The sequence below is a fragment of the Chlorocebus sabaeus genome, chromosome 15 (genome assembly GCF_047675955.1).
Source record: "Chlorocebus sabaeus isolate Y175 chromosome 15, mChlSab1.0.hap1, whole genome shotgun sequence".
NCBI lineage: Eukaryota > Metazoa > Chordata > Mammalia > Primates > Cercopithecidae > Chlorocebus > Chlorocebus sabaeus.
Window position 1 is genome coordinate 90,272,425 of NC_132918.1, and position 14,485 is coordinate 90,286,909.

Below are 14,485 nucleotides of genomic sequence, written 5' to 3' on the forward strand. Positions count from 1 at the left end.
GCCATTCTCCTGCCTCAGCCTCCCGAGTAGCTGGGACTACAGGCGCCCGCCACCATGCCCAGCTAACTTTTGCATTTTTAGTAGAGACGGGGTTTCACCGTGTTAGCCAGGATGGTCTCGATCTCCTGACCTCGTGATCCGCCCGCCTCGGCCTCCCAAAGTGCTGGAATTACAGGCGTGAGCCACCGCGCCCGGCCTTGTAGAGCCCTAATTTTTAAGCTCTCTCTACCCTAGAGACTATCATTGATTATATGTTCAATACAATATAATTATCTAATTAACATACTGAAGAAAGAGATAGCCAGCATTTTAACAGAAGTGGCAGTGACTGCTTCTAAACACTTTGTCTCAATGTTATAAATCAATCACTACAGTGAAATAAAAATCATAGCTATATTCCTAATTAGGGGGAAACAGACGAGTGAAATAGTACCTTTGTCCTGGTTGTGGTTTCTTTATTCCCATTTTTTCCACATTAGCTTCATAAACTCGATTTATAACATCATTCCCCAACTCACACATAAGCTATTTGGCAAAAAAAAAAAAAAAAGAAAAATAAGCTATACGTTAAAGACCTTAAAATAAGCTAAAATTTAAAAGTCCTTTAAGCAAGTACAGTTAACTAATTCCCTTGCATATTCTATAGTTGCTTATTCTACAAAGAAGTTTTATGTTAAAACAAAATGAAACAAGAACTGAGAGTAATATTATCACTTTGCTGTTCTTCACCAAACTACCTCCCCTAGAAGATTATCAACCCCACCAGAGTCATTCTTTCTCTCTACATGTCTGTCTATCCACATATCACAGCTATTGTATCTATCTCTATGTCCACAGTAAGGCAAGAAGTATGACAACAAAGCATTATCTACACAGTAAGTACTAGCCAGTCTTAGGACGGTAAGTTAAAAATTAAGTATCTATTCTTTTCAGTTTTCACGTCTAGTTCCTAGAAATATGCAAATCTATCAAATTTACAACTTTCTGGTAATTATTTTTGAACGTACCTCTTTTTGGGTTGGGTTCTGTCTTCAGATAACAAACAACTCCTAGTCATATGTTCCAAATTCTTCTAGATTTTCCTTTCCATCTGCTACTCACCTCTTTAATTCTGTTCAAGCTCTCCTTGCCTCGCTAGTAAATTATATCTCTACCTTCTTGGCTAATCTTATTGCTTCTAGTTATGCCCAATTCCAGGCTTGACCACAAAAACAAACACTTTTACCAACAGCAGATCACCCAAACCATTTCCCTGAAAAATCATATGTAGGTAAAAGGGACACTAATAGACATTAAGATGACTTTACCACTATCTAGAGAATAGAGGTTAAAGTATTGGGACAGGTGAGATGTGGGAGTGGGCAAGGCCTGGGATGAGATAACAAGAGGATTAAAATGCTCTCTGGACCCAACGACAGGAGTAAAGTCTGGGAAGAGCACTCTCACAGGCAAGAGAATGGTTTCCCTTTTTCTCCTATTTTTATTTTATTTTATTTATTTTATTTTATTTTAATTTTTTTGAGACAGAGTCTCATTCCATCACCCAGGCTGGAGTGCAGTGGCGTGATCTTGGCCCACTGCAACTTCCACGTCCCGGGTTCAAGTGATTCTTCTGCCTCAACCTCCCGAGTAGCTGGGATTACAGATGGCCATCACCAAACCCAGCTAGTTTTTGTATTTGTAGTAGAGACAAGGTTTCGCTATGTTGGCCAGGCCGGTCTCAAACTCCTGACCTCAAGGATGATCTGCCCACCTCAACCTCTCAAAGTGCTAGGATTACAGGCATGACCTACCACACCAGCCTCTTTTTCCTTAATCATGAGCCCTTTTGAGGTTCCATTACTTCTATGACATCCCTCTTCTGTCATTTCCATTTATTCCTTTTTTTTTTAATTTTTTTTTTTCCCCAAGATGGAGTTTCACTCTTGTTACCCAGGTTGGAGTGCAATGGCACGATCTCGGCTCACCGCAACCTCCGCCTCCCAAGTTTAAGTGATTCTCCTGCCTCAGCCTCCAGAATAGCTGGGATTACAGGCATGCACCACCACGCCCGGATAATTTTGTATTTTTAGTAGAGACGGGGTTTCTCCATGTTGGTCAGGCTGGTCTCAAACTCCAGACCTCAGGTGATCCACCTGCCTCAGCCTCCCAAAGTGCTGGGATTATAGTCGTGAGCCACCGTGCCCGGTCTTCCATTTATTGTTTCTATTATCTCTCCCTGTCACTTTCTTTCCCCTCGTCCCATAGCCCAGCTACCTCTTAAAAATCTTAAATGTGCTAATTCCTTCTTTGACCAATTATTACTCCTAGTTTTACACAGCATATTTTTCATTTTTAAAGTAAAGATACTAATTATTATATACAAAGTCTTCTTTAAAATCTTCACTGGTACTGTGAGGCATCACTGCATGAGATTAGTAGCACAGAAATCAACCTTACTTACAAGAAATTCAATGTAAGGCAAAGGAAAAATAAGAAAATGATGGGAAAGGAAAGGATCTTTCAATTACTGATGCTAAGAAGGTTGGCTGTGGATTTGGAAAAATTGGTTGGGTGTGGTGGCTCATGCCTGCAATCCCAGCACTTTGGGAGAACGAGGCAGGTGGATCACTTAAGGCCAGGAGTTCAAGACCAGCCTTGGCAACATGGCGAAACCCTGTCTCTACAAAAAATACAAAAAAAAAAAAAAATTACTCGGGAGGCTGAGGCAGAAGAATCACTCGAACTCAGGAGGTAGAGGTTGCAGGGAGCTGAGATTGCACCACTGCACTCCAGCCTGGCCGACAGAGTGAGACTCCGTCACAAAAAAAAAAAAAAAAAGGAAAAAGAAAAAGAAAAAAAAAAAAGGCCGGGCACCGTGGCTCTCACGCCTGTAATCCCATCTCTTTGGGAGGCCGAGGCAGGCGGATCACAAGGTCAAGAGATCGAGACCATCCTGGCTAACACTGTGAAACCCCGTCTCTACTAAAAATACAAAAAATTAGCCAGGTGTGGTGGTGGGTGCCTGTAGTCCCAACTCCTCAGGAGGCTAAAGCAGGAAAATGGCGTGAACCCGGGAGGCGGAGTTTGCAGTGAGCAGAGATCGCACCACTGCACTCCAGCTTGGGCGACACAGCAAGACTGCCTCTCCACAAAAAAAAAAAAGAGAGAGAACTTGGAAAAAACTATCAAGAGTTAGGCACATATTTTTTACGTTAAATAAATTCACAATATACTATGATTAAAATTTGAAAAATATTGTCATAAAAATGAGTGAATTTAAAAAAAATAAAAAACATTCTATTTTAAAAAGAATGGGAATTAGTATCTGCTTTCTTTTTTTTTTGGAGACAGTCTTGCTGTGTCGCCCAGGCTGGAGTGCAGTGGTGCAATCTCGGCTCACTACAAGCTCCGCCTCCCAGGTTCAAGTGATTCTCCTGACTCAGTCACTCCAGTAGCTGGGATTACAGGCATGTGCCACCAAACCCGCTAATTTTTGTATTTTTAGTAGAGACAGAGTTTCACCACGTTGGCGAGGCTGGTTTCAAACTCCTGACCTCAAGTGATCTGCCCACCTTGGCCTCCCAAAGTGCTGGGATTACAGATGTGAACCACCACACCGGCCACAATTTTCAGACAGAAACAAATGAGTATATATTCCAACCCTTAAACTCATCTATTTTCTACAATATGGTAAACCAGATGGCAGGCATTAAAAGGATTATACTACTATTTCAAATTTTGTAAATCTTATCAGAAACCTGTAGTGGTCTAAAATTATTTATGACATTTTCATAGATATAAATTCTTAGGGAAAAAAGGAAGACTTGGTATGATGACTCCTAACCTGACAAATGTAAATTTGCAACTCACCCTATGCTAAAACAACCCAGTGGGGTCAAAAGCTTTACTAATCCATCATGAAGTTTAGTATAGCAATAGACTTCTTATATATTTAATAAGAATCTAATCAGAAAAGATTAAAATTAAGGCACAGAATCTGAACTAGGCCAAGGGTAGTGGCTCACACCTGTAGTCCCAGCACTTTGGAAGGCCGAGGTAGATGGACTGCTTGAGCCCAGGAGCACGAGACCAGTCTGGGCAACATGGTGAAACCCTGTCTCTACAAAAAGTACGAAAATTAGCCAGGCATGGTGGCATGAATCTATGGTCTCAATTGCTCGGGGGGTCTGCAGCAGGAGGATTCTTTGAGCCAAGGAAGTCCAGACTACAGTAAGCTGTGATGGCACCACTACACAGCCTGCACAAGGGAGCGAGAAGACCCTGTCTCAAGGAAAAACAAGAACAGTGAACTAACCTGGAGTTAAGAGTGCTATATACAAATGTAGCCTTTTTCTTTTTTTTTTTTTTTAATTGAGACGGAGTCTCACTGTCGCCCAGGCTGGAGTGCAGTGGCGCGATCTCGGCTTACTGCAAGCTCCGCCTCCCGGGTTCATGCCATTCTCCTGCCTCAGCCTCCCGAGTAGCTGGGACTACAGATGCCCACCCCACCTGGCCAATTTTTTGTATTTTCAGTAGAGATGGGGTTTCACTGTGTTAGCCAGGATGGTCTCAATCTCCTGACCTTGTGATCCACCCGCCTTGGCCTCCCAAAGTGCTGGGATTACAGGCGTGAGCCACCGCGCCCAGCCAAATGCAGCCATTTTTAAAACTTACAATGAAAACACCAGATTTGCCAAAATAGCCTCAGATATGTTTCAATACAATTTAGCTAGCATACACTGTCAGCATGAAGAACTCATACATTTGCAAACCAAGATTCTAAAATCTTCACTTTTATGTGAAAATATGAAAATTTTAAAGCAAAATTTTTTGTTGTTGTTTTACCTTTAAAAGTTCCGGCTCCCAGGTGTCTAAAGTTAAAGATCGTACTTTTGAAAAATGAACCCCAAGACTCCTAAGTGGAAAAAAGACGACCGCATTACTATCAAGTCTCCGTTTACATATTTGTGCAAATTCTTTTTTAATGTGACACAGGCTTTAATAAAGCCCTCAACATACACAGATAGGGAAATATCTTCTGTTAAGTAATGAATGATAAATCAAAGTCCTCAAAAGCTTTTACAAACCAGGATTTTAACCACTTCTTAAAAGGTACAAAGATACAAACTGGTGATTAAATTAGGGAAGTGGAAAAGGGCAGCTAACAAATGAAACATGACCATTTCAATCTGTGTTTATCCAAAAGAAGAAATTCTAATCCTGGGCAGGCCTACCCACCGGTGAATTCCGGAGCACTCGATACACAAGGTGATGCCCAGGTTGATGCTGGCCCACCGTGGATCTGCCAGGCCACAGTCACAACAGCTGGCATTGCCAGGGATACACTGGACCCGCTGAAGCGCACTTTCTCCTTTCAATAATTTCTCTTTTGACTCACTTCCAGAATCTAGGCTTCCTGTGGATGGAGATGATTTCTTATCCAGCTTCTAAAAGAATTAAGAATTACTTGTTTTTTTAAAAAAAAGATTGAAATACTTTGTCGCACACTACATGCTCCAAACTAAAGCTTCCAATCAATAAATTAAAGGCCTGTTACAGGCATAAGCCAGGCAATATTCTAGCTAGAAATTCAAGGATAAAAAGATGTAGGTTCTTCCATCAGTGAACTTTTATTCTAGTGGGGAGAAACATTGTAAACATTTAAAATTATATATAATAAATGACACAATGAACATATGTACAGAAAATGAAGACAGAGAGAAAGGGGAACACTAGTTTAACATGCAGAGTGGAGACAGAGGTAATAGGTAAGGGATTATTAAAACTCAAGAATGAAATAAATTATTGTTTTATACCACACTTTTCCAAGGTGTCCAATAAACTTTAAGCTAGTCATTTTTTTTTTCAGACTTCTCAGGGATAAAGCAAGTTATTTTAATTACTACAGTGAGTAACTAGGAAAGGTATGAGCTTATATAAATACTAACGAAGAGATCAACTACATAATTATAACTACAGAGTTCATCAAATATAGAACATATAATGTTTAAAACTTCAAGGGATATCAGGAAAAAGAGGAAAAAAATAAAAGATAGCTGACTAACAAAAAGCTAATTTTTTGGCTGACAGTGGGGTGTCTCACATCTGTAATCCAAGCACTTTAGGAAGCTGAAGCGGGAGGATCACTTGGGTCCAGGTGTTCAAGATCAGCCTGGGCAACAGAGCAAGAGCCTGTCTCTAAAAAATAATAAAAAATAATATGTCTGGGCACAGTGACTCACGTGTGTAATCCCAACACTTTGGGAGGCTGAGGCGGGTGGGGAGTTCAAGACCAGCCTGGCCAACACAGTGAAACCCTGTCTCTACTACAAATACAAAAAAATTAGCTGGGCATGGTGGCACACGCCTGTGATCCCAGCTACTCAGGAGGCTGAGGCATGAGAATCACTTCAACCCGGGAAGCGGAGGTTGTAGTAAGCCAAGGTCATGCTGACAGAGTGAGACTCCAACCTGGGTGACAGAGTGAGACTCTGTCATACGAGTGTAAATACATACATACATACATACCATACAAACATACAAATTAGCTAGGCATGGTGGCGCACACCTGTGGGTCACAGCTATTTAGAAGGCTGAGGCATGAGAATTGCTTAAACCTGGGAAAGGGCTGTTGCAGTGAGTCATGCCACTGCACTCCGGCCTGGGTGACAGAGTGAGACTCCATCATACGTACATAAATACATACATACATACAAATTAGCTAGGCTTGGAGGTGCACACCTGTGGTCTCAGCTACTTAGGAGGCTGAGGCATGAGAATCACTTAAACCCAGGAGGCGGAGGTTGCAGTGAGCCAAGATAATGACACTGCACTCCAGCCTGGGTGACAGAGTGAGATTCCATCATATGTATGTAAATACATACATACATACATACATATGAGCTAGACATAGTAGGACACACCTGTGGTCCCTCAGGAGGCTGAGGTGGGAGGATTGCTTGAGCCCAGGAGGTCAAGGCTTCAGTGAACTATGATCACACCACTGCATTCCAGTCTGGGAAACAGGGCAAGACTCTGTCTCCCCACCGTCCCACTACATGGCCATAATGACCAAATACAAAGATGTGGTACTTAGATCCTAAACAAGGACAGATATGGTCTATAAAAAGTCTTCTGGTTTAAAAAAATTTCAGGTCGGGCACAGTACCTCATGCCTGTAATCTCAGCACTTTGGGAAGCTGAAGTGGGTGGATCACAAGGTCAGGAGTTCAAGAGCAGCCTGGCCAATACGGTGAAACCCTGTCTCTACTAAAAATACAAAAAAAAATTAGCCAGGCATGGTGGCACATGCCTGTAGTCCTAGTACTTGGGAGGTTGAGGCAGGAGAATAGCTTGTACCTGGGAGGCAGAGGTTACAGTGAGCAGAGGTCACGCCATTGCACTCCGGCCTGGGCGACAGATCGAGAGTCTGTCTCCAAAAAAAAAAAAAAAAAGAATAAATAAAAAAATTTCAACCTTAACAAGCCAGTATATTAGTAAAGAATCAATAAAAATGCAATTTGGCTCTCGTCTTGCCCTTCTTGAAAACTCTGTTCAACAGTCATTAGATAGGACCACGCAAGTAAGAGTATGCACACAGTATTCTAGCGAGGATCGAGCTGGATGAAAAACAGAAGCATAACCAGGCGCAGGCTGTCAGATCCCAAGAAGGGTAAGGAGCATGTCTGCACAGGGAGGCGGCTCAGCAAGGGAAGCTGAAGCCTGAGTAGGGAAAGGAAGAGCATGTCTGCACAGGGAGGTGGCTCAGCGAGGGAAGCTGAAGCCTGAGTAGGGAAAGGAAGGCTGCGAACCAGGAGTGCCACCTAGTGTGAGGTGTCAGAGTCTGACGGAGCAAGAGGGCACCCCACGCAGAGCTGGGAGGACAAGGTTAGGGCAGGTGGCAACAGATACAGAATATCGGTTACATACAGGGGGATCAAACATAAAAGTAAACATGTTAAAGACAAATGGGAGCCAGATTTCTCAACACAGAGAAAGGAATTATTGATATGGAAAAGGAGAAAACCAGAATGAATCCTATCAAACCTGGAGATACCAACAGGCACACTAATGGTTTTCAACGTAAATAAATGTATTTTTAAAAGATGTAAATATGTATATGTGTATACACACCCAAAAACTTATTTTGATTTCTAAACACCATTCTCTGCCAAAAGTTCATTTCAAAGCACCTCCTCAACAAAATACTTATTACCTACAAAGTTTAAAAGATTAATCCTACAGTAAAGAAACCCACCAGGACACTCCCTGAATCAAATGATCAAAGTTAACATCACCAGTGGGAACAAATCAAAATCATGTGACCCCTGAGAGGATAAAGTGAAAAGAACACAGTATTACTTATGTAACATTCCTGCCAAATTGAGGGACATTCTACAAAACAACTAGTCTTTAATTTTCGAAACTATCAAGATTAAGAAGGTCAAGGTAAGAATGAGGAACTACTCCTGACTCAAAGAGATTAAAGAGACATAACAACTAAATGCTATCTATACTTGTAAACTAGATCTTTTTGCCATGAAGAACGTCATTAGGACGATTGCTAAAACTTGAATGATGTTTGGAAATTAAATGGTAGTCACGTATCGATGTTTATTTCTTGATTGGTGGCTATACTGTGATTATCTAGGAGAATGTCCTAGGTTGTAGGAGGTACTCATTAAAGTAATGATGCAGGCCGGGTGCAGTGGCTCATACCTGTGATCCCAGCACTCTGGGAGGCTGAGGTGGGCGGATCACTTGAGGTCAGGGATTATGACCAGCCTGGCCAACATGGTGAAACCCCAGCTCTACTAAAAAATACAAAAAAGATTAGCCAGGTGTGTTGGTGTACACCTGTAACCCCAGCTACTTTGGAGGCTGAGGCACAAGAATCCCTGGAACCCAGGAGGCAGAGGTTGCAGTGAGCTGAGATTACGCCACTTCACGTTGGCCTGGGCAAACAGAGTGAGACTCTGTCTCAAAAAATGAACAAAAGAAAGTAACGATGCAGGACAGGTGCAGTGGCTCAAGCCTGTAATTCCAGCACTTTGGGAGGCAGATGCGGGTGGAGGCAGATGTGGGTGGATCACTTGAGGCCAGGAGTTCCAGACCAGCCTGGCCAACATGGTAAAACCCCACCTCTACTAAAAATACAAAAATTAGCCAGGCATGGTGATGTGCGCCTGTCATCCCAGCTACCCGGGAGGCTGAGGCACGAGAATTACTTGAACCCAGGAGGTGGAGATCGCGGTGAGCTCAGACTGCACCAATGCACTCCATCCGGGAGGACAGAGAGACTGTCTCCAAAAAAAAAAGTAATGATGCAGTGATGTGACATCACGCTGGCAACTTATTCTCAAAAGGTTTGGGGGAAACAGTTATTTGTTCTGTACTTAGAACTTCCCTGTGGGGCTGGGCGCAGTGGCTCATGCCTGTAATCCCAGCACTTTGGGAGGCTGAGGTGGGTGGATCACCTGAGGTCAGGAGTTCGAGACCAGTCTGGCCAACATGGTGAAACCCCGTCTCTACTAAAAATACAAAAATTAGCTGGGCGTGGTGGCAGGCACCTGTAATCCTAGCTACTGGGGAGGCTGAGGCAGGAGAATCGCTTGAATCTGAGAGGTGGAGGTTGCAGTGAGCCGAGATCATGCCCCTGCACGACCGTCTGGGCAATGGAATGAGACTCCATCTCAAAAAAAAACTTCCCTGTAAGTTTAGGATTATTCCGAAATTTTAAGAAAGAAATATTTGTTTTACCAGAACATGTTTGATAATGGGAATTAGCTAATGAGCAACTATATAAGGAAAGAATGTCAATATTATATACAGAAATCAGGTTGGTTCATTCCCAAGTTTTCTCTATATGCTAATGTTTTTGCACCAAATTAGAGAACTAAGTACACAAGCACAGCATAACTTGGGTCAGCCACTCCAAGGAACATAGCACTGAATATGACACCAATTCACAAAAGTATTAATAGGAGGAATGATTGTTTAAGCAGGACAGTTCAATCCTATTGTCGCCGCCCCCCATCTCCATGCCACTAGGGGACTGACTGCTCTCTACACATAAACACAAGGACGAAGTTATCCTCTGGAGGATTAAAACAGAGTGTCTCTGGATCGACTTTACCTGAAACGTGGAAGCCAGAGGATTAAATGAACATACATACAATATGCTAAGATACCTAGTGCTTAGCTCCCCACCAGTCCCTCACACCTGTAAGGCGAGATCAATGAGCCTTCTCCGGGAAATCACACCAGGCGAAAAGACTCAAAAAGACCCTGACGATGGTTGTTCCTCAACAAATGGTCCAGACTTAGGCGAAGGCCACAGACAACAAAGTCCTAATTCTGTGCTCAGAGCTTCCAAAGAAGTTTTTAGTGCCTAACATTTATGATCAGATAGCCAAAGGAAGCCTTTAACGCAATACCTCTCAACCTTGGTTGTTTATGGAACTAACCTAGAAAGCCTGTTAAAGTATTGATGGTCAACTCCATCAAGTGTTCTGGGGTGGTACCTAAGCAATGGGGGTTTTTTAAGCTCCCTGCGTGATGACATCATAGTATGCAATGATGGTTAAGAACCACAGCTCTAACACTGATTCCATGAAAAAAGAACAGGTCTGTATATATAAACAGTTAGTGAACAAATGGAGCTCTTGGAAATTAAATATGTGCTAGCAGAACTGAAATATTCAATAGAAGACTTGAAAGATTAACTGAGAAGATTTCCCAGAAAGTAGAGCAAAACAACACACATGGACACAAAAATAAGAAAATCATAATACCAATCCAGAAAATACAGAGAAACTGCAGAGGAGAAATACAAAAGATCATTAATAAGAAAAGCTTCAACATCAACACTGGAAACTAAAAAAACAAACAATGCTGTTAAAATTCTCAAGATTATTTCCAATCTTAAAATATCCAGCCAAACTACCAATCAAATATGAGGACAGAATCAAGACATTTTCAGACATGCATGGAATCACAAATGCCTCATTTTCAGGAAGCTACTAGAGAAAGTACTTAAGTTTTTCTTAAGAAGGAGAAAGATACGGGATACAGGAAAGAGAAGAATCTCCAGAAATGATTTTGTAAGGAAATTCCAGACTGACAGCCATACTGCAGGCTTAGGGAGCAACTGGTCCAGATTGGAGACGTGTGATTCTAGAGACAGACATATTGAGGGCTATCTTTGCCAACATGCCCTTTGTCAATGTTTCCATCATTTGTACCCAGACAAGTTCACATAAGCTTGGCTTCTGGTCCACTTCCTGCTTTCATCTCTACGCCTTTCTGCTTGGATCAAGTTAGTCGCCCCCCACAATCCCATGCCTGAAAAGGTTCTGCTTTGATCTATATTTGGGAGCTGGAGGTTGGCCATGGTAAGTTTTGAAATACAGTTTAGAGAAAAATCGATTCCCCATATTCCTGACAATTATCTATCACTAAGTCTATGCCACAGTCTTGCCAGATGACCCAAAAGTGCTGAGTTCCATTTCTCAGGACTCATTTACTCACTCATTGCCTTGCCCAAAAGACTTTCTTAGTAAGCTCTTTGAGAAATGAGGCCAGACTATGACCTAAGTTTCCACATTCACCTTATCTTTTTAAGGGGCCTTCACCTAAGAGTCAATATTGCGCTTCCCTTTTTTGCTTTCATTCAGTTATAAATACCTTTCATGATGATTACTTTATTTTATAATTAACTAAAATGGCACAATACTTTGGGGGAAAAAAAAAACAGGGAAATACCTTATTCCAATCTGGTTCATACATTCAAATATTAAAACAAACATACATTCATAAATACTGAAATAAAATGGCAAGTGAAATCAAGAGAAATAAAAAAGAAATCCACATTTTAAAAATAAAACTCATTTCAATTACATAAAATCATCTTCCGTAAAAAACGATGTTACATATAGTCATATAACGTTGCAACTAAAATCAAGAATTTTGGCAATATATTATTTGGTATTGCTAATACCTCTACTAACCTCTGATTCATCACCCTTCTCTCTATAAGCAGTAGCAATACTGGTCTGAACAGCCTTAATCCATGCCTGGCGCAGCTTTTCGGAATCTGCCTGGAGCATACAACTTCTAAAAGGAAATAACATATTTTCTCAGAAACTCAGTTAATGCCAAAAACACCCTATAAGCTTTGTATGTTTTTCACTTTGCTATTTAATAATTTTCTAGCAAAAAAAAATATATATAATTTGTTGAAAAAAGTTTTTATTTCATGTATCTTTAGGGCAAAATATGTTGACGAGGAAATCAAGGTGCCAATGAAACAAATTATCTCTTAAAAACAAATAACCCATCCCTGAATATTTAAAAAAAAAAAAAACCTCTTAAATTTACCATATAAACATAAAAATACTCATTTTTTTTCTACTGGGTACAAATATAAAATGATAGTTATCAAAGAAACTCATATGATTTTAATTCATCATCATAATAGCTAAAATTTTCATATGAGCACATAAATCACCTTTATGGAATTAAAGAATAGGATAAATGGTAGAAGTTACATAAATATCTGACTATATCTGTAACCATTAATTATTGAAATTTATTTTTAAAACTTTTTTTCCTCTTTAGCACAGAAAATTACAGACAAATGCAAATTCCTCTACTCTGGGAAGTTCTTTAAGACAAACTATAAAAACATAAAAGCAAATCACAGATCCTTTAGAACCACTTACTTTGTTGGTGAGACCACCTCAAAGCAGAATCGTCGCTCTATGTCTTCACAATGTTTCACCGTGCAGAGCCTGAGGTCTTCAACTACTACAGTCGGATTATCCTACAGTGAGGAAACCACATTTCCACACTTTTCCACTTAGGTTTTAATACTACCAATAACAAAATACTTAAAAATATTACTTGGCATAACCAGTCTAATTTTTTAGACACAGATAGGGGTTATCAATATAGACATAAAAGTAATTTTGTCCTGTTAATAATTGTATCTACTTCATAAATTACACAGAGAGTAAATGAAATGGTTTACATATAAAGAGCCTGGTCCAACAGTTGATACTTAGTAGATTCTCAATAAATGTTAATGTTCTGCAGCTTTTCTTCCATTTTCTTTCATATCCACTCTCCTGGTCCCCACTCACATATAATAAAGCTACTTTCCTCCAAAAGAGAAGCCTTTATTCAGTCAAGTTTTAGATCAAAGAAAGCTACAACTTCCTAAAATACCTAAGTGAATCAAAAAGATTTTATCACTTTCTACTATTTAATACCAAGTTTATCAGAATAGAAGAAACCATGAACTAATTAGCTGATTAAACGGCTTCTGTCATACAAACCTGCTACCATAGAACCTTGCAAATAAAATTTCAGTGTCATCTCAAGAGTAGAGATTTGAAATCTGCAGTTTACAGAATGTCATTCAGATAATCATTAGTTATGAGAATAACTAATGATTCATTCTTTTGTTTCTAGTTATTTTAATATTCTCAACTCACATGTAATCCCAATATGTCTTTCCCATAAATAATACTTCCTCATCCTTAAAATAAGGTTCAGGAAAACAAACATATAAAACAATATTAACAAATATAAGGGGTTCTATTTAAATTACTTTCAGCTTACATTTTAATTAATGTAATTTTTAACCATTCTGTCCTATCACCTTTGGCCCTATTGTGACATTATTTAAAAGGCATCCTCTCTTTCATCTTCAAAACAGTGGTATGGAATGGCAGTGTTATTTCTGTCATGCACTAGACAAAGATACATTTAAAGAAATAAAAGTATGTTGTATATTTCAAAATAGCTAGGAAAGGAGATTTGTAATGTTCCTAAGACAAAGAAAAATGTTTGAGGTGATTGATGCCCCAGTTACCCTGATTTGATCCTTACACACTATATACAAGTATCAAAATAGCACATGTACCACAAAAGTATGTACAACTAATATATACCATTTAAAAGCTACCAAAACATTTTTTAAAATCCTGTGACCCAGAAAAATCCATCTCAAAGTGAGGAAGTAAGAACTCAGGATTCAACATCACTTTGCTTTTAAGAACGAAATGTTTAAATTTTCCACCCTAGAGTCCTCTTATACCTGCTCAAACAGAAAACTACTAATTATATTAATTTTACACACGAGTATTTATAGACTTCAATGTTTACCAAACCAAAAAGATAAATAACTGAAATTGATAACTCATTAGGTTTTCACTTATTAACACCTACCTTAAATTTTTTCTGGTAAACCAACTGATTATTCTGTATTGAAAACCAGCGCCTACAGAAACACAAAATAGATAAAGTTTTCATAAACATAATTTATTTCCATTGTTGTTAGAAATGAAATATTTGAGAAAGCACTGGAAATCACATTGTGGTAATTATGTTTTGAGAAGTGCATTGTATTATTTTGCTTTATATAAACTGATTCTAATATGGGAAAACTATTGAAAGTAAAGAACAAACGTTTTAAAACCACAGGTTAGGAAAATTAAAG

The 14,485-nt window shown here is 39.7% G+C and overlaps 1 protein-coding gene across 7 annotated transcripts in view; it reads right to left on the reverse strand.

Annotated features, from left to right (window-relative positions):
* Positions 1-14,485, reverse strand: part of ACAP2 (ArfGAP with coiled-coil, ankyrin repeat and PH domains 2) — a 177,032-nt gene that overhangs the window by 22,979 nt on the left and 139,568 nt on the right. For all 7 annotated transcript variants that reach the window (XM_073023764.1, XM_008009595.3, XM_038003092.2 and 4 more), the window contains 6 exons: positions 14,215-14,266; positions 12,705-12,805; positions 11,991-12,096; positions 5,221-5,429; positions 4,828-4,897; positions 434-525 (listed from right to left, as the gene is read on the reverse strand). In XM_073023764.1, coding sequence (XP_072879865.1) covers positions 434-525; positions 4,828-4,897; positions 5,221-5,429; positions 11,991-12,096; positions 12,705-12,805; positions 14,215-14,266 — 630 coding nt within the window. The remainder of the gene's footprint in view (positions 1-433; positions 526-4,827; positions 4,898-5,220; positions 5,430-11,990; positions 12,097-12,704; positions 12,806-14,214; positions 14,267-14,485) is intronic.